We start from the raw sequence: 23,085 nt of genomic DNA, 5'->3' as shown, positions 1-23,085 counted from the left end.
GTTCTTAATACTACATCCATTTTAGGCATAAATTGGAAAATATCGTTAAAAAACTAATTATTATTAAGAGGTAAGGTAAATCTTAATAGCAACATTAATAATATTGAAAAATATTAAAAACACTACTAAAAGATTTTTAAATTGAAAACTTATTGGTCCATTTCCCTGGTGACACCTCCAAAGCTTCTAAAATTTGCAAGCCAAATGGATGCTGCAGTAAAGACAAAAGGAAGGAATTCTAAACGTTGCAAATCACAACCCACATCTGCAGCTTGGTAAAGTTCCAACGGAAAATGGACCTAGTTACTCTAAAGGAGTAATACTAATATAAAATAAAAATGTATACCATTTTTATTCAGTAGCAATGCGAAGGCAAAATAATCTTATTTTTCACTTAGAATAGGGAGCGCAGTCCAGCACTCTGAATCGACGGTTTTCGACTCTTATTGGAGTCATCATCGGAGAGTCCTAGGCCTGCTGCTCTCTATTCGAAGTGACCAACCATGAAAACTTAACCCCACATTGCAACTGACGTGTATGGATTAGGTGACTAGCGTCATCTGGCAATTGAATTGTAAAGTTTTCAATCCTAATAGCAACATTAATAATATAGAAAAATATTAAAAACCTTACTAAAAGATTTTTAAATTGAAAACTTATTGGTCCATTTCCCTGGTGACACCTCCAAGGCTTCTAAAATTTGCAAGCCAAATGGATGCTGCAGTAAAGACAAAAGGAAGGAATTCTACAATAAAGATAAAAGAGAAGCCCAAATTTGAAGACCGATGAGCAAAAAGACTATTTTTGATTCTTTTGTAAATTTTAAAATTATTTAGTGTTGTTTTATAATCAAAATTTAACCCTCACGCACAAGTTGTACATACAACTTCAGTGAGGAACTGAGTTTATTTTATACAGTAGAACCCCGCAAATCTGAACTAATTGGGGGGACAGCCTGTTCGGATTCCAAAAAGTTCGGATTATCCGAAAGTTAGCCTAACTAATAATTCAAAGCTTCCGTTTTCGTTAGTTTTGAGTCACAAAACGTTCTCGCAACGTTTTGGACTAAGTTGACTGCAAGAAAACCGAAGTAAGTTTATATTTGACATTTATAAGCACTACGTTTACGTAGTTTACGCACTTACATACGTTTACGAACATGTAAACCGAATGGAACCAGATAGATTAGCGAACATCTGTAAAAACAACAAGCCGTATAGCAGAAGACCCGTTGGAAAGCCGCCGAAAAGGTGGAAAGACAATGAACAGTCAACAACAACTGAAACATAATAAGAGACAGACAAACAGGAGTAATCCTAGTCGCACGAAGAAGAAGAATAATAAGAAGTTTACGTATAAAGTACGTATTTATTTTTAAGACATATTAAATGTCAACGTCCTATTAATCCTACATTGTCATTGTTCAAGTTTCTGGTTTTACTCTGTATAATAAACATGTTTTTAAGTTTTTGTCGTGCATTTTTTATTTTTTTTTGCACATTTTGTAGTTCGGATTTGCCGAACGTTCGGATTAGCGGGGTTCGGATTTGCGGGGTTCTACTGTATGTACAATTTATGTTCTACAAATAAACTCCATTATTATTATTATTATATTATATTCTAAATGTTGCAATTCACAACCCACGTCTGCAGCTTGGTAAAGTTCCAACGGAAAATGGACCTAGTTACTCTAAAGGAGTAATACTAATATAAAATAAAAATGTATACCATTTTTATTCAGTTGCAATGCGAAGGCAAAACAATCTTATTTTTCACCTAAAATAGGGAGCGCAGTCCAGCACTCTGAATCGACGATTCTCGACTCTTATTGGAGTCATCATTGGAGAGGCCTAGGCCTGCTGCACTCTATTCGAAGTGACCAACCATGAAAACTTATCCCCAAATTTCAACTGACGTGTATGGATTAGGTGACTAGCGTCATCTGGCAATTGAAAGGTAAAGTTTTCAATCCTAATAGCAACATTAATAATATTGAAAAATATTAAAAACCTTACTAAAAGATTTTTAAATTGAAAACTTATTGGTCCATCTCCCTGGTGACACCTCCAAGGCTTCTAAAATTTGCAAGCCAAATAGATGCTGCAGTAAAGACAAAAGGAAAGTATTCTAAACGTTGCAATTCACAACCCACGTCTGCAGCTTGGTAATACTCCTATAGTACGTAATACGAGAATTACTCCGTTAGAGTAACTAGGTCCATTTTCCGTTGGAACTTTTCCAAGCTGCAGACATGGGTTGTGAATTGCAACGTTTAGAATTCCTTCCTTTTGTCTTTACTGTAGCATCCATTTGGCTTGCAAATTTTGCCTTGGAGGTGTCACCAGGGAAATGGACAAATAAGTTTTCAATTTAAAAATCCTTTAGTAATGTTTTTAATATTTTTCAATATTATTAATGTTGCTATTAGGATTGAAAACTTTACCTTTTAATTGCCAGATGACACTAGTCACCTAATCCATACACCTCAGTTGCAATGTGGGGATAATCTTTCATGGTTGGTCACTTCGAGTAGAGAGCAGCAGGTCTAGGCCTCTCCGATGATGACTCCAATAAGAGTCGAAAATCGTCGATTCAGAATGCTGGACTGTGCTCCCTATTCTAAGTGAAAAATGAGATTGTTTTGCCTTCGCATTGCAACTGAATAAAAATGGTATACCTACATTTTTGTTTTATATTAGTATTACTCCTTTAGAATAACTAGGTTAATTTTCCGTTGGAACTTTACCAAGCTGCAGACGTGGGTTGTGAATTGCAACGTTTAGAATTCCTTCCTTTTTTCTTTACTGCAGCATCCATTTGGCTTGCAAATTTTAGAAGCCTTGGAGGTGTCACCAGGGAAATGGACCAATAAGTTTTCAATTTAAAAATCCTTTAGTAATGTTTTTAATATTTCTCAATATCGTTAATGTTGCTATTAGGATTAAAAACTTTACCCTTCAATTGCCAGATGACGCTAGTCACCTAATCCATACACGTCAGTTGCAATGTGGGGATAAGCTTTCATGGTTGGTCACTTCGAATAGAGAGCAGCAGGCCTAGAACTCTCCGATGATGACTCCAATAAGAGTCGGAAATCGTCGATTCAGAGTGCTGGACTGCGCTTCCTATTCTAAGTGAAAATAAGATTGTTTTGCCTTCGCATTGCAACTGAATAAAAATGGTATACATTTTTATAATAATTATTATTAATTTGCAACTTCACAATATGTATTTATCATGTGCTTAACCTCAAATTGTGAGATCAAGAAATGTCAGGTGAAGGCGTTAGGTGTCGCGTCAGTCATGCACGGAGCACGTAGTAAATCTAAGGATAATTTGACCACCTGAAAATTCATTTTCCACTTAAAAAAATATTGATTCTAAATGTAATAGTATTTCTTCTTCATAGGAGCAAATTGGTGTGTCTGCAAGAAATCTCAAAGCACTTGTTACAAAAAGCTCATTCAAGGAAAGGTTTAAGACGGCACAGAAATTTCTTGGAAAATTAAAATTCCTTATAGATGATGTAAGTAATACAATTATATATATTTATCCTATATTGCTTAATTTTAATACGAGACATGATATTAGAGTAAGGAAGTTTGGAAATAAAAAAACCAATAAACATTTTTCAAAAAAAAAACATGTACTCATGTTAAAGCCTATACTTTACTCTACTTTTCTTCATAATGCCCACTAATGTTAAGGCACTTTTTGTATCGTAGAACCAGCATACTCAAAGATGGTTGGTTACCTCACTAGACAATCACTTCAGTAGGTAATTTTGACTTGTTCATCATTATGGCGTTTTCCAGTCAGATGAGTCTTCAAATGCATAAGCAAATGGTAGCTAATCACTCGGCGCTAGATCGGAACTGTACGGTGGCTTGCCCAATTGTTCCCAGTCAGATAATGTAATAAGATCTTGAATTTGATTAGGATGTATGTGGATTGACATTAATATGAACTCTGGTGTCTTGGATTGAAAGTTTTGTGAAGTCTCACAGTGAGCTGTTGAATTGAACGTGTCACCACGGGGCAAAAAATTGGCAAGCAGTACTCCTTTTCCCGATCCTTTTCCAACACACATATCACATGGTTTCCTGAGTATAAATTGTGTGTTTAAACTTTACTCTCGTAGGATATTAAGGATGCCGCTATTTCGAGGACTGATAATTTTAGACATTGCTTATGTCTAAAAAAATCATGCCTCGTTATTTTATCGTTCAAGAAAATTCAATGCACTGTCAACAAGTCAACATTTGGTTTTGTGCTCCTCACTTAACATTTTCGGCGACAATTTTAACGTTTGATCACAATTTCGTTGAAAACGCTTAGAGCACACTTAGAACATACGTAGAAACACTGTTCAATGTATTGAACATTGAACAAACCTATACAATCATAATAATTTTGTTTAGGTTTATATGATTTTGATGAATAAATTAAATAAAAACTAAAAATTATTGTTTTTTTTTAATGAAAAGTGGTAAACAAGTTTTACATAGTTAAAAAGTACTTTTTCCCTCAATGGAAATATGTAGTATTAACACACACAATGTGAGGTATTAAAGTGACGCAAATCCTCACGTCTTTCGAGAAGAACATACTCAATTTCCCGAAAAAGTAAGTGTTTGGGCAGGTATTTTGGGAAAGCACATAGTTGGGCCTGTTTTTCTCAATGTTAACTGAATAACTTTTCATACATTTTTACCGTTTAACTGAATGAATAACAGAGTACCTTTTATTTCTAGAATACCTCACAATTTAATAATCCAGTGTCAAAAATGCTAAAAAGGTAAACATAAAAAAGTTATGCGATAAAATAACCTTCGCCTTTCCCAAAAGGGATGCCTATGACGGGTACTACAAATTCGGAATTGATGGAATCGTTTTATCTCTGGAAGATAACTAGGCGTACCAGTTTTCGTTTTTCTAAATAGAAACGTTCTGGAGGTATTTAAAAAAATCTAATTACAAGATGCCATCTTCAAAGAGCTCTAGCTCCCGTAGGAAGCATTTTCGGAATACGTTATTTGGGTTACATATTAATATTTTGAGCGTAGGAATCTACAGTTAAAACATTTCCAATTATTAATAAAATACCCTATATATGGTAGAATTTTATTTGTAGGTAGTTGACTGAAGAAATACCTTGTGTGTGTGTGTGTGTGTGTGTGTGTGTGTGTGTGTGTGTGTGTGTGTGTGTGTGTGTGTGTGTGTGTGTGTGTGTGTGTGTGTGTGTGTGTGTGTGTGTGTGTGTGTGTGTGTGTGTGTGTGTGTGTGTGTGTGTGTGTGTGTGTGTGTGTGTGTGTGTGTGTGTGTGTGTGTGTGTGTGTGTGTGTGTGTGTGTGTGTGTGTGTGTGTGTGTGTGTGTGTGTGTGTGTGTGTGTGTGTGTGTGTGTGTGTGTGTGTGTGTGTGTGTGTGTGTGTGTGTGTGTGTGTGTGTGTGTGTGTGTGTGTGTGTGTGTGTGTGTGTGTGTGTGTGTGTGTGTGTGTGTGTGTGTGTGTGTGTGTGTGTGTGTGTGTGTGTGTGTGTGTGTGTGTGTGTGTGTGTGTGTGTGTGTGTGTGTGTGTGTGTGTGTGTGTGTGTGTGTGTGTGTGTGTGTGTGTGTGTGTGTGTGTGTGTGTGTGTGTGTGTGTGTGTGTGTGTGTGTGTGTGTGTGTGTGTGTGTGTGTGTGTGTGTGTGTGTGTGTGTGTGTGTGTGTGTGTGTGTGTGTGTGTGTGTGTGTGTGTGTGTGTGTGTGTGTGTGTGTGTGTGTGTGTGTGTGTGTGTGTGTGTGTGTGTGTGTGTGTGTGTGTGTGTGTGTGTGTGTGTGTGTGTGTGTGTGTGTGTGTGTGTGTGTGTGTGTGTGTGTGTGTGTGTGTGTGTGTGTGTGTGTGTGTGTGTGTGTGTGTGTGTGTGTGTGTGTGTGTGTGTGTGTGTGTGTGTGTGTGTGTGTGTGTGTGTGTGTGTGTGTGTGTGTGTGTGTGTGTGTGTGTGTGTGTGTGTGTGTGTGTGTGTGTGTGTGTGTGTGTGTGTGTGTGTGTGTGTGTGTGTGTGTGTGTGTGTGTGTGTGTGTGTGTGTGTGTGTGTGTGTGTGTGTGTGTGTGTGTGTGTGTGTGTGTGTGTGTGTGTGTGTGTGTGTGTGTGTGTGTGTGTGTGTGTGTGTGTGTGTGTGTGTGTGTGTGTGTGTGTGTGTGTGTGTGTGTGTGTGTGTGTGTGTGTGTGTGTGTGTGTGTGTGTGTGTGTGTGTGTGTGTGTGTGTGTGTGTGTGTGTGTGTGTGTGTGTGTGTGTGTGTGTGTGTGTGTGTGTGTGTGTGTGTGTGTGTGTGTGTGTGTGTGTGTGTGTGTGTGTGTGTGTGTGTGTGTGTGTGTGTGTGTGTGTGTGTGTGTGTGTGTGTGTGTGTGTGTGTGTGTGTGTGTGTTTGAGGAGTTGGCTTGGAAGCTAGTCCTTTAGCCACAGAATGGTAGTAAAGGTTATTGGTTGTTAAATAATATATCCAACTTTACAAAGAAAGTTACATACTAGTTCAAATATTTCTCTACTGTCTAAAGAAAGTAAATGGATGATGTTTATGGGAGTCTGAATTTTAAGATCTGTTAATTTTAAATAGAACTGATCTGTTTCATACTTATCTTTACCGCACTTGAAAAGAATATGGTTGATGTCACATTGTGATATATTATCACATAAGCATAACCCAGAAGGGATAATATTTAACTTAGCTAAGTGAGCTGGGAATGCGCCGTGATTGGTTTTCAGACGAGTTATTGTCGCTGTAGTCTTCTTCTACATTGCGTATTTAAAAATATAGGGAATATATTGTGGTAAGGTAGAGTGGATAGTATAATACTGATTATTTGAGTTCGCTGCTATTTTTTCCATTTTTCTTTCCATTTTATTAAAGTTTACTTACTTACTTAAGCCGTCCTCTTGTACCTTACGGTGTCGAGGTAAGTGGAGAAATCAGACGTCTCCATGCCTTTCGGTCAGTAGCTAGTCTTTCTGCTTCTCTCCACCCAATATTCCTTTTTACGCAAGCCTTTCCAATATCTGCGCTCCACGTTCTTGCTGGCCTGCCTCTTCTTCGTTTGTTGTCGGATGCCGCTTTCCGTACCCTCTTTACAGTTCTACCTTCACCCATTCTCGCCTTATGTCCGAACCACGATAACTGTTTCGTTTCAAGTCTATCTAAGGTCCTTCCAATACCGCACCTTTCCCGTGTGTCTTCATTTCTTATACGATCACGTCTGGTCACCCCGGATACCGCACGTAAATATCGCATTTCGCATGCTTGAATTTTATTACGGATGTTGTCATTCATTTCCACGTTTCACTACCGTAGAGTAGCACCGGCTCGTATACAGTTTGAAACACTTTCATTTTTGTTTTTAGGCTTACTTTTTTCTTCCTAATAAAACTTTTATTTAGCGCATAGTATAATTTTGTTGCACTCATTACCCTGCTGTTTATTTCTGGTTCTATATTTCCTTGTCCATTCATTGTTGATCCTAAATACTTGAAGTCCTCTACTTGTGTAATGGTCTCATTATTCAGCTTTACATTTATATTTTCTTGAGTTTTCGATATTACTAAAGCTTCTGTTTTTTCAATATTTATTTTCATCCCAAATTTCTTAAAGGCTTCATTCCAAACATTTACATTTACTTGCAAGTCTTTTTCTGATTTTGCCACAATTACCAGGTCATCGGCATATATCAACTCTGACACGTGAACTTGTTGAAGTTTATACACCCCTACCCTAGTTCTTTTTACCTTACCCCTGCATTCTTTTGCAATTTCGTCCATTAGAGTGATGAATAACAAAGGACTCAGAACACCACCTTGTCTTACACCTGTCCTTGTGTAGAATTCTAGAGATGAGCGGTTTTTCGTTCTTACATTATTACGTGTACATTTATATATACCCTTTATTGCTTGGATTAACTTCGGTTTCACATTTCTACGGTTTAATATTTCCCAGATCTTGTTACGTGGCGCCCGATCAAATGCTTTTTCCAAGTCCACAAAACATAGAAACAACTTACTGTTATGTTGTAGGGCTTTTTCTGATAACTGTCTCACCGTGAATATGAGATCGGTTGTACCTCGCCCTGGCCTAAAGCCGCATTGGCTGTCATCCAGTGTGGCCTCGATATTTTCTTGCAGCTTTTTCTCTATTATTATTTCGTAGATTTTACTAGCAACTACCAACAATGATATTCCCTGTAGTTAGAACACTTATGTTTATCACCTTTTTTGTGTAACGGTAGAATAGTGGCAAGAGTCCAGTCTCTAGGTATGCATCCGGTATGCCAACAGCTCCTTATGATCTTCCATAGTAACTGTAATCCTTCTCCTTCCATATATTTAATTAGCTCAACCGTAATGTTATCGTGTCCTGCAGCCTTGCCATTTTTTAATTTTAAAATTGCTTCCCTATATTCTTCGTATGTTATGTCATCATTATCTTGTTGTTCATTTAAATTGTACTCCTCCCTGTCATTCTCTATTTCGTTGTTGTCTCCCATTAATAATTCCATAAAATGTTCTCGCCATCTTTCGGTAATCTCTTCATTTTTTTAATAATATGTTACCATCTTTGTCCTCTAAACCTGTTACTCCGTTTGATTTCTTTTGACTTAGGTTTTTTAGGGTCCTATAGAGCAACTTCGCGTTACCCTTACTATCACTTTCCATTTTATTTCCAAATTCTTCCCATTAACGATTCTTAGCTTCTTTAATTTTATTTTTAACAATTATTCTCTGTTCCTTATATTCTTGATAATTACCTTCACTTTTATTACTTATATACTTTTTCCACAATTTTTTCTTCTTCGAAACTTCCAATTTTATGTCATTATTCCACCAAGCTGTACCTTTCAGATATCCTCCTTTGGTTACACCACATACTTTACTCCCAGTTGCATACACCAGCTCCTTAAAAATATTTGTTTTTCGTATTTCTTCATTCAATTTACGACAGTATTCTTTTCTAATATTTTCAGACTGAAGTTTGTATACTTTAATACTTGGTTGTTCATAGCGATTTTCTTCATTTTTAATATTAAATGTCTGTTCTCTCCTTGTCTTTATTTTAGCTTCAACGAGAGAATGATCTGAACTGATCTCATAACCTCTTTTAACACGAACGTTTGCTATTTCATTTTTATATATGTTCTGTACTAATACTAGGTCAATAACGGATTTTTCGTTCCGCGAATCCATCACTCGTGTGTATCTATGAATCTCCTTGTGTTGAAAAAATGTGTTACTAACTTGCATATCATTCATGATGCAAAACTCGATGACTCTTTGTCCATTATTATTCCTGACTATTTCTCCATATGGTCCTACAGGGTAGGCATATTCATTGCTTGACCCTACTCGCCCATTAAAATCGCCTACTATTATGACCTTATGATTTATTTGGTCCATTTCGTCCTGCAATTGTTCCCAGAAGCTATCTTTAAGTTCCTTGGCTTCATTTTCCGACGGTCCATACCCTACAATAATTGTTGTCTTCTCGTTTTTACTGATATCTATTCTAAGGAGTCGTTCCGAAATATTTTTCCATCTGGTGATATTTTTATGCTCATTTCTGTGAACCATTAGGGCAACTCCTGCCCTCGCACGTTCTGACTCATTAACACCTCCAAAAATCATGTAGTGCTCATTTCTCATTTTAATACATCCACTTCCTTTTCTCTTTGTTTCAGTTAATGCTAAAAAATCCATTTTGGTTTTTCAAACTCATCAATAAGTTCTTCTTCTTTACCATTTAGGCTTTGTATATTCCACAATCCAATTTTCCAATACTTATTTTGTTTTTCATTTTTTGCATTCATAGTTCCTTCATGGTTTGTATCTTTACGGTTTAGTTTTTGTATATTTTTGTCAAGACTCGTATCGATTTTGTTATATTCTCTCATGTCCATAACCTGTGCCACGTTCGTATCCTTATCCATCCTCGAATTTGCATTAACTAGTAGTTTTTTGAGCTGCTAAATTATCTCTGACTATTTCTATATTATTCGTATTATGGTGTCTTCAATAACGATAAAACCATAACCCATTTTTATTCTTTTGCCATTTGCCTTTTCTTTTGCTGCTATATGTCTAAGATTTTTCTGCTTTAAGTGTTAAATCGCATTCATGTATAATTTCAAATGTACTTAAATGTATTCAAATGTATACGCGGTGTTGTTTATAATTTCTTAGAATACTTTTTGCTTTTAGTACTCTTAGTTTGTCTTCAAACTTATTAAACTCAATAATGCACATATTGTCTTTGATCTTTTGTATCTTATTTAACTCTGCCATTATTCGTAGCTCTTTATTTAAAAAGTTTCCTATTTCATTCGTAAGCTGTACCGTATCAGACGTACTTATTGGCAAACCCTTCAATATTAAATTATTTTTCTTTCTTTCTTTCTGACAGATTTCTAAAGTTAGCTCTAATTTGTCCATTTTTTGTTTCATACTCATCATTTCCTTTTTTAGATTTTCATTTTCTTGAATTATTTGTTTAAGCTTTTCTTTGTACTCGCTATTCTCTTTTTGGAGTGCCTTCATTTCTCCTACCAACTCACCTACCATGTTTTTTATATCCACTAGTTCCTTATCTTTCTTTTTATTATCAGTTATTAACGTTTTCATCATTTCCGTAATTTCATTCTCTCTACCTCCAGCATTCTTTTTATCGGGAGATCGATACACTTTTCTGCTCTTACTAAAGATTTCGTCAAATTCATTTCCTTTCCGTTTACCATCCTCTGATACATAAGCATCGCTGCCGCTGTCCGTCATCTTAATTTCAATTCCTCTACTATTACAAATTACTAGGTATTATAATTAATTGTTTGTCTGTATTATACTCGTATTTCTATTTCTACCTGAATGTTGTTTATTAATATTAAAGTTGTGTTATTATAATGTAGCAGTAAGTCATCCAGTGTGAATATAGGTAAATATAATCCAGCATGGGTAGGATCCTTAGCAAGCTGGTCAACCATTACATTTCCCTTGATGCGGTATGACTTTTTACCCAAATAACTGTAATGTCTTTATTATATATTTTATTTTTGATGGCACACAGAATACTATTTCAGAAGAAATACCTTGTTTACGTCCCTTTTAAAAAAAGTTTAATACATAATATTTATTAATGAGCTTTAATAACTTTACCTGTATATTTTCATAACCTAACCCTGACTCAAATTATTTTGAGTCATTTTCATCATGTGATAGATGATTTTGTAATATTAATAAGTTCAATGTCTTGTTTAGACATTTCCATCTGTTTTATCTTCCAAAATTAACTGTATAGAATGTAAGGAATGTTAGTAAAACAAATAATACAGGAAAAAGAGTTTAACAATATTATTGCCCTGGGAGGTTATATTGGAGTTAAGTAATACAAGTAAAAAATTGTTTTTTATTTGGAAATTTTTAGCCCCAACATGCACTTCCGGACGTGTTTCTTTGGATTATAAGCGGTGGTAAACGACAAGCATATCAACGAATTCCAGCTAGGGACATAATATATTCTGGTGTAGAAGAGGAATGTGGAAAACATTGTGGAAAAGTACAAACAATGTTTCTAAAAGTAAGTATGTATGATTAATATTTTAATTTTGACACTATAAATTTTGACAATGTTGTTTGCAATATATATTGAGAAAAAACACAAATTTTAAAACAAATTCTTTATGATGAATTTCAACGTCTAAATAAAAATTTTCAATAACTAGCGTCTCTTTGTAAATAGAATGATGTCGAGTTTACTAAGTAACAAGCCATTTACTCAATACACATTACACTATAATCTGGTTTCTTAATGTTGTTCTGAAGCTATTTCCTTGTGGCATTTTTATGATTAATTATTTATATGGGAAATAAGCCACAATTAAAATGAAAAAAATAATTTTATTAACGTTTCGACGCCCAAATCGGGTGCCGTTGTCAAAATACAAAATATTACTAAAATAAACTAAAGTGTTGTTGCTAAGCAAAAAAAATTCTTCTAATAATTTATTTAATCTCACTCATTTATATTGGCAATTCAGACATATATTATACATTTTAAAGTAGAAGACTTTAAAATGATATTGCCAATATTTATGAGTTGCGTTCCTGGGACGACTTACTGAAAGATAGTTCATTCGATTACATGAAATTAACCCCAACTCAAGAATATCCGTCATAAAAAATTATAGCATGTGATATGTCTTTAAAAAGACAACCAAATGCAACGACAGTAAAATTCTCGCGTTAGAGACTTCATAGTAAATCACAAGGGAAAACCAGGAAAAACCCTGTGATACTATCTGAGTATTACTGATATATTTATAAAAAATACAAAACATTTTTTAAACAAATTATCAACTATTGAATTTAATCCAAATAATATTTTAGTAAGTTTTGACATAAACAGTTTATTTACAAATGTACCATTAGATAAAACTTTAAACATAATCAAAACGAAATTAGAGAATGATAATACATTGGCAACTAGGACAAGACTAAATGTATCAGCTATAATGGAGTTATTGACATTATGTACCCATAATACCTATTTTCAACTAAACAATGAATTCTATAAACAAAATTTTGGTCTAGCAATGGGCTCTTCTTTATCTCCATTATTGGCTAATATATTTATGGAGGATTTCGAAACTAATATTATTTCTAAACAAAATTTAAAACCCACAGTATGGTGGAGATATGTAGATGATGTGTTTTCAATATGGCCTCATGGATCAGAATTGTTGGATACATTCCTTAATATTATAAACGATCAAGAAGAGACAATAAAATTTACAATGGAAAAGGAATACAATAACAGCCTACCTTTCCTCGATGTTTTGATCTCAAAGAAGGATATTGGATATGAGACTCAAGTGTATAGAAAACCAACACACACCAACAGATATCTCAATTACAAGTCAAATCACAACATCAACGTTAAAAAGGGAATCATTAAATCCTTATATGATAGAGCCAAAATTACTTGTTCTAACGAAAATTCCTTTTTAGCAGAAAAACAATTGTTAACATCTGTTTTATTAAAAAATGATTATCCTTTATCGTTTATAAATAAGGAATTGTCAAGATTGGATCGAATGGAACAGAACAACTTAGAACGGGATCCTACAACATTCACCAGAAATAATACGAGGAAAATATCAATACCATATATAAAAGGACTATCCGAGAAACTTAAAACAATAGGAAATAAATTCAACATTTCAACAACATTCAAAACAACAAACACATTGAGATCTATTCTATCTAAAACTAAACCTAACAATGATCAAGAAAGAACAAAAAATTGCATTTATAAAATACCTTGTGAATGCGAACAATTTTATTTAGGTGAGACATCAAGACCATTAGACGTTAGAATAAGTGAACATCAATCTTATATTAAAAATAGAGAATTTGAGAGATCTCAAATATGTCAACACGCATAGGATAATGAACATAGAGTTCAGTGGAGAGATTCAAGTATAGTCCTGAAAGAATCAGATAGTAAAAAGAGAAAAATCAAAGAAGCGGCTCTAATTATGCTAAATGAAACCAATTGTGTCGCAAATTCCTCGGTAGAATGCAGTAGGATGTGGTTACCCATACTGAAAGAGGAAGTCAATAGAAAGAAAATACCAAGATTAGTAAGTCAATAATATCGAGCTAGTACATATTTTATATTTTAGTATTACTTATATATCTAGTATTATTAATAATATTTATAATTTAAACATGTTACAAGTCAGAATTTGGTATTATTTTTTGAGAGTAAATTAATGTAAGACCAAATACTTACGATGTCGGGATAGTATCACAGGGTTTTTCCTGGTTTTCCCTTGTGATTTACTATGAAGTCTCTAACGCGAGAATTTTACTGTCGTTGCATTTGGTTGTCTTTTTAAAGACATATCACATGCTATAATTTTTTATGACGGATATTCTTGAGTTGGGGTTAATTTCATGTAATCGAATGAACTATCTTTCAGTAAGTCGTCCCAGGAACGCAACTCATAAATATTGGCAATATCATTTTAAAGTCTTCTACTTTAAAATGTATAATATATGTCTGAATTGCCAATATAAATGAGTGAGATTAAATAAATTATTAGAAGAATTTTTTTTGCTTAGCAACAACACTTTAGTTTATTTTAGTAATATTTTGTATTTTGACAACGGCACCCGATTTGGGCGTCGAAACGTTAATAAAATTATTTTTTTCATTTTAATTGTGGCTTATTTCCCATATAAATAATTAACTATAATCTGATCGCGAAATCAACGGTACCATGCCAATGGTCTTAGTTGTCGAGACATTTAAGCTGAATAAATAAAAAAAACGAAATTTGATTTAAGAATAATATTTATTTTAAACGGACAAAAACAGATCACAATAATCCCGCAATGGAAAAAATGTCCTCAACATAAACAACGCAAAACTCATATTAATAGACTTCAAAAGGAAATAAAATCAAAATTGACACTTTCCCAGTTAAAATAGGTAAATAGAAAAATAGCGATAACGTGTCTTACTTTTAACTTTTACATGAGCATAAACTTATAGGTATACTCTACGTATGTATAAAGTATACCGGGTGGTAAATTGGAAAACGGACCATAGTAAACTCAATGTAAAATTAAAATTCTAAACTGTTGAATTCCTGCTTCCCTAATTATTTTATATCAAAAAACATTAGGAACTATTTGTAGAGGATTGAAATCTGTATTTAAAATTACTGTTAAAATTGTTCTACGAATTAAACATATTCCAAAACTTTGTAAAAATGTAATACATCTTTCAGTTTTTCAGTCCAAAATTATGCCACACACAGTGCAATAATGTGTTACAATGAAGTTATTATTTTCACATTTTTGAACTGTCAATATGTTTATTTTATCATATTGTTTAAAAACAGTACAGTTGATAAGATACCCTCAGTTGCAGAGAAAGTATTAATAATAAAGATTTTTTATTCAGCCAATGGTGTGAGCACTGTCAGTTAAATAGTAACGTGTGGCCTAACTTTTACACACATACCTACTGTGGCAAATGTATTATATTTTTCAAAATTTTGGAATGCGTTTAAATCGTAGAATAATTTTAACTTGTGATTTTAATATAGATTTCAATTCTCTACAAATATTCTCTCATGACTTTTGATGAAAAATAATTAGCAGGAAAGCAGGAATTCAACAGTTTAGAATTTTACATTGAGTTTCCTATGGCCCGTTTTACGATTCACCACCCGGTATACCTATGTATATACTCTATACATACTCATAGAACAGGCTATTAATAATTGTAGAACAAATTCGGGATACAGGCAACTCACACATAACATATACGTATGAAAACGCACCTATGATAGTACAACTAGACGAAAATACAAATCCCATCCACATTTAAAGAGAAGACAGACAAGGCATCGTAATATCACTAAAGCTGTTTAATCTAGCCCTAGAAGACGTCTTCCAAACTACAAATTGGTCAATATAATATGGCATCAACGTTGATAGCAAAATGTTAAACCACCTCAGATTCTCTAAAGACATCGTGATTATAGCGAGCACATTCCAGGAACTACTAACTATAAAGGAAAAATTCGCAGACAGCTCCCAATACGTCGGTTTAACAATGAATATGACAAAAACAAAAACAATGGCAAATATAGGCGACCCCAGACGTATAACTATAAAAAATGGCAGTGAAATAGACCAAGTCCAAGAATGAATATAGCTACCTAGGCCAAATTCTGAAACTTGACAAAGAAAACCAAAGTACGAAAATCACTAGAAGAGCAAGACTGGTATGGTCAAGATTTGGAAAACTCAGTTAGATATTAAAGAAGTGCAAAATATCTCAATACTTGAGGATTAAAGTGTTCAACCAGTACATCCTGACATATTACATATGGATGTCAAACCTGGACCTTAACCACGGCAAATATGAATACAGTTTCCACAACACAAATGGCAATGAAAAGAGCAATGTATAAGACTATCAGATATAAAGAGAAACGCCTGGGTAAGATCAAAAGCAAAAGTCGAGGATATCACAACAAAAATTGCCAAACTCAAATGAAGCCTCGCAGTCCACACTGCTAGACAAAAAGTCCAATGTCGGAATGCCACAATACAATATTAAAGACCTTACAAAGGTAGACGACCAAGAGGAAGACAAGAGATGAGATGGGTAGATGTCATAGAAAAGTAGCCTGAACAAATTGGAAGTATCTTGCTCAGGATAGAGATCAATGGAAGGAGTTGGGAGAGTCCTATGTCCATTTATGGACGATATAGAAAGCTAAGAAGAAGAAGAAGAGCACTCGTAAATAAAAATTATTATAAAATCAATGGGAAATATTCTTTAGTTGGCTGTATACCATAGTTTAAAAAACTCATACAGGAAGTAAAAACTTCAACTTGTATTCTGGTATAAAATCATTTATTAAAAAACTATCTAAAAAGTCATTCAAATGGATTGCAAAACGTTTTCGTTCTAATTCAGAACATCTTCAGTGCATTCTGCTGAGTAGTTTGAAACTAGCACACTATTCAAAGTGGTAACCCCATAATAAACAGGGTGATTCATTAGTAGGGTAAAGCTCCATAGCTCCACTATAGAAATAAATAGCAATAAGAGTTAATAACAAAAATTTTAGCCACCTTTGAGCTTCACATTACAAAATTAGTTAGAATGTTACAGGGTGTTCGATAACACAGTGGCAGACCTAACTTATGTTTTTTTAAATGGAACACTATATTTTATTTTATATTCAAAATCCTGTTTCAAACTTCTCCATCAAAAAAATATAAAGGTTTGTAATGTTATACAGGGTATTTACAAAGTTATAACCAATTTTGTATGAAAATCGTAACAAGTTCAACTCCCTGTATAAATAAAAATAAGTACAACGGCAATGGTTTATTAATGCCATATTTTTTTGTTTATTGTCAAAATTTTTAAGAATTATTGATATTGCTAATTTTCTTTATATCAAATACAGGGTGAGTTAAAACGCAATTACATACATTATTTTCTCAGTAATGTTAAATGGAACACCCTGTATTTTATATCATTATTGAAAAGTAACATTGACGTACTTTAATTTTTATATAACATTTCCTATGCCCAAATTTATTAGTTTTCGAGATATTTTCATTTTTCAGAGCAAATTATTTTAGGTGTTTAAATTTATCTAAATTTTAAGTAAGCCATGACTGAATTGACAATTGAAGATTACCGATTATCAATCCGGTAATCAATGTAACACTGTAGCAAATAAAGAAATAAAAATAATTTATTAGTAATACATTTTACAAACAAAAACACAACCACTACATGCAACATTTTTGAAACAATTAAAAACTATCTTTTTATGTAATTGGAACAAATAAACAAAGAAAATTAGTAATAAATTTTACAAAAAAACACACAAACATAAAATACAATATTTTGTGAAGACAATTAAACACTACTTTTGTATGTAAATGTAACAATGTAACAAATATAGAACGAAACATAATTTATCAGTAATACATTTTGCAAAAAAACATGTTTGAAAAAATTAGAAGCTACTTTTAATAAAATATTTTGAATATTTAATTACATAAGGTGTTCAAAATTATCTCCTAGCACATTTATGTACGCCTAAAAACGATCATTGAATGAGCTACTTACTCTACGGAGCATTTGTAAATTAACACATCGAAATACACTTTGTATTCTATTTTTCAGCTCATCCCTTGTTGTTGGAGGTATTTTATAAACTTCATTATTAACGTAACCCCAAAAAAATCAGTCGAGTTTATTAAATTCTGGTGATTTTGGTGGCCACGCTACTGGTCCATTGAAAAATGAAAATATCTCGAAAACTAATAAATTTAGACATAGGGAATGTTATCTAAAAATTAAAGTACGGTAATGGTACTTTTCAATAGTGATATAAAATATAGGGTGTTCCATTTAAAATTACTGAGAAAATAATGTACTTGCGTTTTGACTCACCCTGTATTTGATATAAAGAAAATTAGCAATGTCGACCATTCTTGAAAATTTCGACAATACGCTAAAAAATATGGCATTAATAAACCATTGCTGTTTTGCTTATTTTTATTTATATAGGGAGTTGAACTTGTTACGATTTTCATATAAAATTGGTTATAACTTTGTAAATACCCTGTATAACATAACAAACCTTTATATTTTTGTGATGGAGAAGTTAACAGAATTTCGAATTTAAAATAAAATATAGGGTGTTCCATTAAAAAAAAACAAAAGTTTGGTCTGCCACTGTGTTATCGAACACCCTGTAACATTCTAACTAATTTTGTAATGTGAAGCTCAAAGGTGACTAAAATTTTTGTTATTAACTTTTATTGCTATCTATTACTATAGCGGAGCTATTGAGCTTTACCCTAATAATCAATCACCCTGTATGGTTTAAATATCTTATTTTAGCAAAGCATGGTGACTAAAAGTCGATGTTATTAGATATAATAGAACACATGCTCAAAGGGCAACATGGTTCCCTGCTCGAAAATACTAGGTACTGTGCCCATTGAACTGCTAGACCCAGTTGGTCTGTGCCCATTGAACTGGCAAGTATCTAGCATTTTCGAGCAGGGAACCATGTTGCCCTTTGAGCATGTGTTCTATTATATCTAATAACATCGACTTGTAGTCACCATGCTTTGCTAAAATAAGATATTTAAACCATATATTATAGGGTTACCACTTTGAATAGTGTGCTAGTTTCAAACTACTCAGCAGAAGGCACTGAAGATGTTCTGAATTAGAACGAAAAGGTTTTGCAATCCATTTGGATGACTTTTTAGATAGTTTTTTAATAAACGATTTTATACCAGAATACAAGTTGAAGTTTTTACTTCTGTGTGAGTTTTTTTAGAAATTAATATCTTCTTCTTTTTCTTCTTCTTCGTTCGACTAGGATTACTCCTGTTTGTCTGTCTCTTATTCTGTTTCAGTTGTTGTTGACTGTACATTGTCTTTCCACATTTTCGGCGGCATTCCAATGGGTCTTCTGCTATACGGCTTGTTGTTTTAACAAATGTTCTCTAATCTATCTGGCTCCATTCGGTTTACATGTTCGTTCCAGTTTTTCTTTCTTTTTTTTATCCACCTGCTAATATTTTGAATTTTGCATCGTTCTCGTATACTTCTGTTGCTTTATCTGTCTCTTAATGATATGCTCGCTATTGATCTTAATACTTTCATTTCGATATTGTTAATTTGTTGTTTCGTCTTTCTTGTATCGGTCTTTGTCTCCGCTGCATGTGTTAGGATAGGTCTTACTGTTGTCTTGTATACTTTTATTTTTCTTTCCGTGGTCAGATATTTGTTTCTCCATATGGTTTCTCGGAGACAACCACTTACTCTGCCGCTTTTGTTGCTTGTTTTGTGGTCTCTGTTCTTATATTCCTGTCACTAGTGATGTCTACTCCTAGGTAATTGAATTGCATTACTTGTTCTACAATTTTGCCGTCTATTTCTAGCTTGCATCTACGCGGCTCTTTACTTATCACTATACATTTGTTTTTTCTACTGATATTGTCATATTAAGTTTATTTGCTGTGATATTGAAAGTGTGGAGCTGCCTTTGTAGGTCATCCTCGTTATCAGCAATTAGTACTGCATCATCGGCATAGCATAGTATCGTAATTTTATGCGCTCCCATGTGGTATCCTGTGGTTTTCTTACTTCGTGAATTATTTGATTCATCACTATATTGAATAACAATGGGCTGAGCGAGTCTCCTTGGCGGATTCCTCCTTTTAGTTATATGCGTTCTGTTTCTCCTGTTGACATTTTAACTCTGCTCTTGTTGTTCTTGCTAATTTCATTAATTAGCCTTATTATTTGGTGGTCTATTTGTTCAGCTTGTAATAAATTTAAGATGTCATTTCGCCTCACCCTGTCAAAAGCACTTTTTAAGTCTACAAAGCACATGTATGCTGGTTTTCTATATTCAATAGACTTTTCTACTACAGTGGAACCCCGATAAGTCGGCCCCCGATAACCCGGAACTCCGGCTAACCCGGACCGATTTTTATCAGACAAGCATTTCAACAATAAAAATGTATTGCTGTTACAAAATCTCGTGAACCTAATTCATTCATTTGGTGACGTCAATATACGAACGAAACGATTGAATCCGACATTACTGAAAATATCAGGGTGCAGATGGGACCCTGTCGCGCAATTCGCAGCAAATAAAATAGTCGTATGTTTTTGGCTTCATTTTATTTCGGTTATACATACATACGCATTTTCAAGGTTCATGAGGTTTTGTACCGACTCTATGTAATATAATATTTGAGAGATAATGGGTATTTGTGTAATTTGAACTACATATACCATAGTAAAAATGACTCATGGCACACCACATTCATTGTCGTGTTATCGAAAACAACAGGCACCTGTATTATCCTTTATTTATTTGAAACTGTCTTAGCATTGTTTAGAAAAGACTATTAAAATTCTTTTTTTAACAATGGTCTTAGTCATCACTGTTATTAAATAACATAACATCAGAGACGGTATTGTGTGTAGTAAAGCCGTAGTGTTCGCTTCCGTTCTAAATCGTTCGTAAATCTATTCAGATTTTGTGTGCGTGTCGTGTGTCTATAAGGGCAACAAAACGTAAAAATGTTGTAGTGACAATGGAAAAGAAACTAGAAGCATTAAGTAGAATTGATAAAGGTGAATCTTGCAGCATTATATGGTGTCGGTACATCTACAGTATCGGATTGGAAGAAAAGTAGAACTAAAATCGAAGAATTTTTTTTTCAAAATGATAACAAAAGACAGTTTGGATAATCGGTGCAAAGCTAATAAAGCTAAGAATGAGTTTATCTGTAAGCATACCATATTTTATTAATTTTTACCATTATCTCCGGCTAACCCGGATTTTCGATAACCCGGATCGGCCGCGGTCCCGATTAATCCGAGTTAACGGGGTTCCACTGTATTTGTCTGATAATAAAAATTGCATCTATTGTGCTGCGGTTCTTCCGGAAGTCTTGTTGTTCATCTGCCATGTTCGCTTTTTCCTCTATTTTATCTTTTATAACTGCAGTCAACAATGTTAATGTGCTGTTCGTCAGACTTTTAATGCAGAAATTTTTATGAACTGTTTAAACACCTTAGAAGAAACCACCATCTATACAACGATAAAAACAAAAATTATCATATACAAAACCTTAGCACTTTCAGTTACATTATACGGATATGAAACATGAATGCTTTTTAACAGAGATAAGGATATACTATTCATATTTGAGGTAAAACTATATAAGTGAGAATAGAACTTGGCATCGTCGATATATTTTTGAGATACATGTGGAAAGTCTGGGAGAAACGGTGTCCACGCTAGCCACTTATGACGTAGCAACTATTGAAATATTGGTTCTTTACAATTTTCTTTACAATATTTAATATACAGGGTGTAACAAAAATACGGGTCATAAATTAAATCACATATTTGGGGACCAAAAATAGTTTGAATGAACCTAACTTACCTTAGTACAAATATGCAAATAAAAAAAGTTACAGCCCTTTGAAGTTACAAAATGAAAATCGATTTTTTCGAATGTATCGAAAACTATTAGAGATTTTTTACTGAAAATGAATATGTGGTATTCTTAGAACATCTTAAAGAAAAATTATAGTGAAATTTGTGCACCCCATAAAAATTTTATGTGTGTTTTTGTTCCCTTAAACCTCCCCAAACTTTTGTGTACTTCTCAATTAAATTATTATTGTGGTACCATTAGTTAAATTCAAAATATTCTTAAAACTTTTTTGCCTCTTAGTATTTTTTCGATAAGGCAGTTTTTATCGAGTTGAGGCTTATTTTTTAATATGTTTACATAAAATTCTTTTTTTTTTATTGGCTTTAGGATAAGACCATGCGGCCAGAAACAAAGTAAGTAGTAGAGTAGTACATAATATAAACACAATACAAACAAAACAATTATACATAATATAAACAAAACATAAATAGACATAATATTACATCTTATCTAAATTATCTAAATAGTAATCTAGGTTGAGGTTATCTAGGGACCGTAAACGGTTAAACTTCTTAAAATTTTTTGTAAGAATGTCCGACTGATGTGTGTACTTCTTACAATTAAAAAATATATTATCTAAGTCTGCCGTTTCATTGCAAATATCACAAAAATTGTTATCAATTATTTTTATTTTGTATAAATGTGCCGGATAGCACGCATGTCCAAACTTCATCCGAGATATGGTTGTTATGGAACTTCTCGGATAGTCGTAATTTTTAAACCAGTAATTTTTTCGAATATCGGGTTCTAGCAATGTATATCTTGTGCCTTTTGTCAAAATGAAATGTTTGTATTGTTTAGACCATTTTTTATATAAATTATCCTTAGCAATATTTATTCTCTCATCTAATGTTAATAAGGATGTAACATCTTCTCCCAACTGTATGCTTTCTTTAGCCGCTTTATCAACTTGTTCATTGAATGTGATACCTGAGTGTGCTTTTACCCACACAAAAATAAGTTTTCTAGTTTTTTGCATTTGGGAGAGCAAAGTTTTTATTTTAGCTATATAAGGATGACTATATGCGGAGTTGATTTGTAAATTTGATTGTAAACTATTTAACACCGAAATAGTATAGTATAGTTGATCCAAAAGATGGCATAACCCAGACACCCAAAGTGAAAGTTATCCTTTAACACCAAATTGTTTTATATGGTCCACACAATGTCCAGAAAAAAGTCACACCATTTTGAGCGTCGGGTTTGCGGGGGAGAGGGCGAGAAATCGGTAAATTCGTAGTTTTTTACGTTTTTCGTCAATATTTCTAAAACTATGCGGTTTAACATGAACAACCTTCTATACAAAATTGTTCTACATTAAATTTGAAATAAAAAAGGCTCTATGCATAATCTTTCTAAAATGCATGGTTCCAAAGTTACGGAGGTAGTATAGTATAACTGGTCCAAAAAAAAGGCCTAACCCAAACATCCAAAGTAAAAGTTTTCCTCCAACACCAAATTGTTCTGTATGGTCCACAT

At 33.5% G+C, this 23,085-nt stretch overlaps 1 protein-coding gene across 1 annotated transcript in view; it reads left to right on the top strand.

Moving 5' to 3' along the window:
• Positions 1-23,085, top strand: part of LOC126890248 (otoferlin-like) — a 224,148-nt gene that overhangs the window by 115,388 nt on the left and 85,675 nt on the right. Inside the window, exons 9-10 of the mRNA XM_050659104.1 lie at positions 3,410-3,526; positions 11,441-11,593. Coding sequence (XP_050515061.1) covers positions 3,410-3,526; positions 11,441-11,593 — 270 coding nt within the window. The remainder of the gene's footprint in view (positions 1-3,409; positions 3,527-11,440; positions 11,594-23,085) is intronic.

Source organism: Diabrotica virgifera, chromosome 8, assembly GCF_917563875.1.
Source record: "Diabrotica virgifera virgifera chromosome 8, PGI_DIABVI_V3a".
In the NCBI taxonomy this organism is placed as follows: Eukaryota; Metazoa; Arthropoda; class Insecta; order Coleoptera; family Chrysomelidae; genus Diabrotica; species Diabrotica virgifera.
Note: the sequence above shows the minus strand (reverse complement) of the source record. Positions and strands in the feature narration are given on the sequence as shown.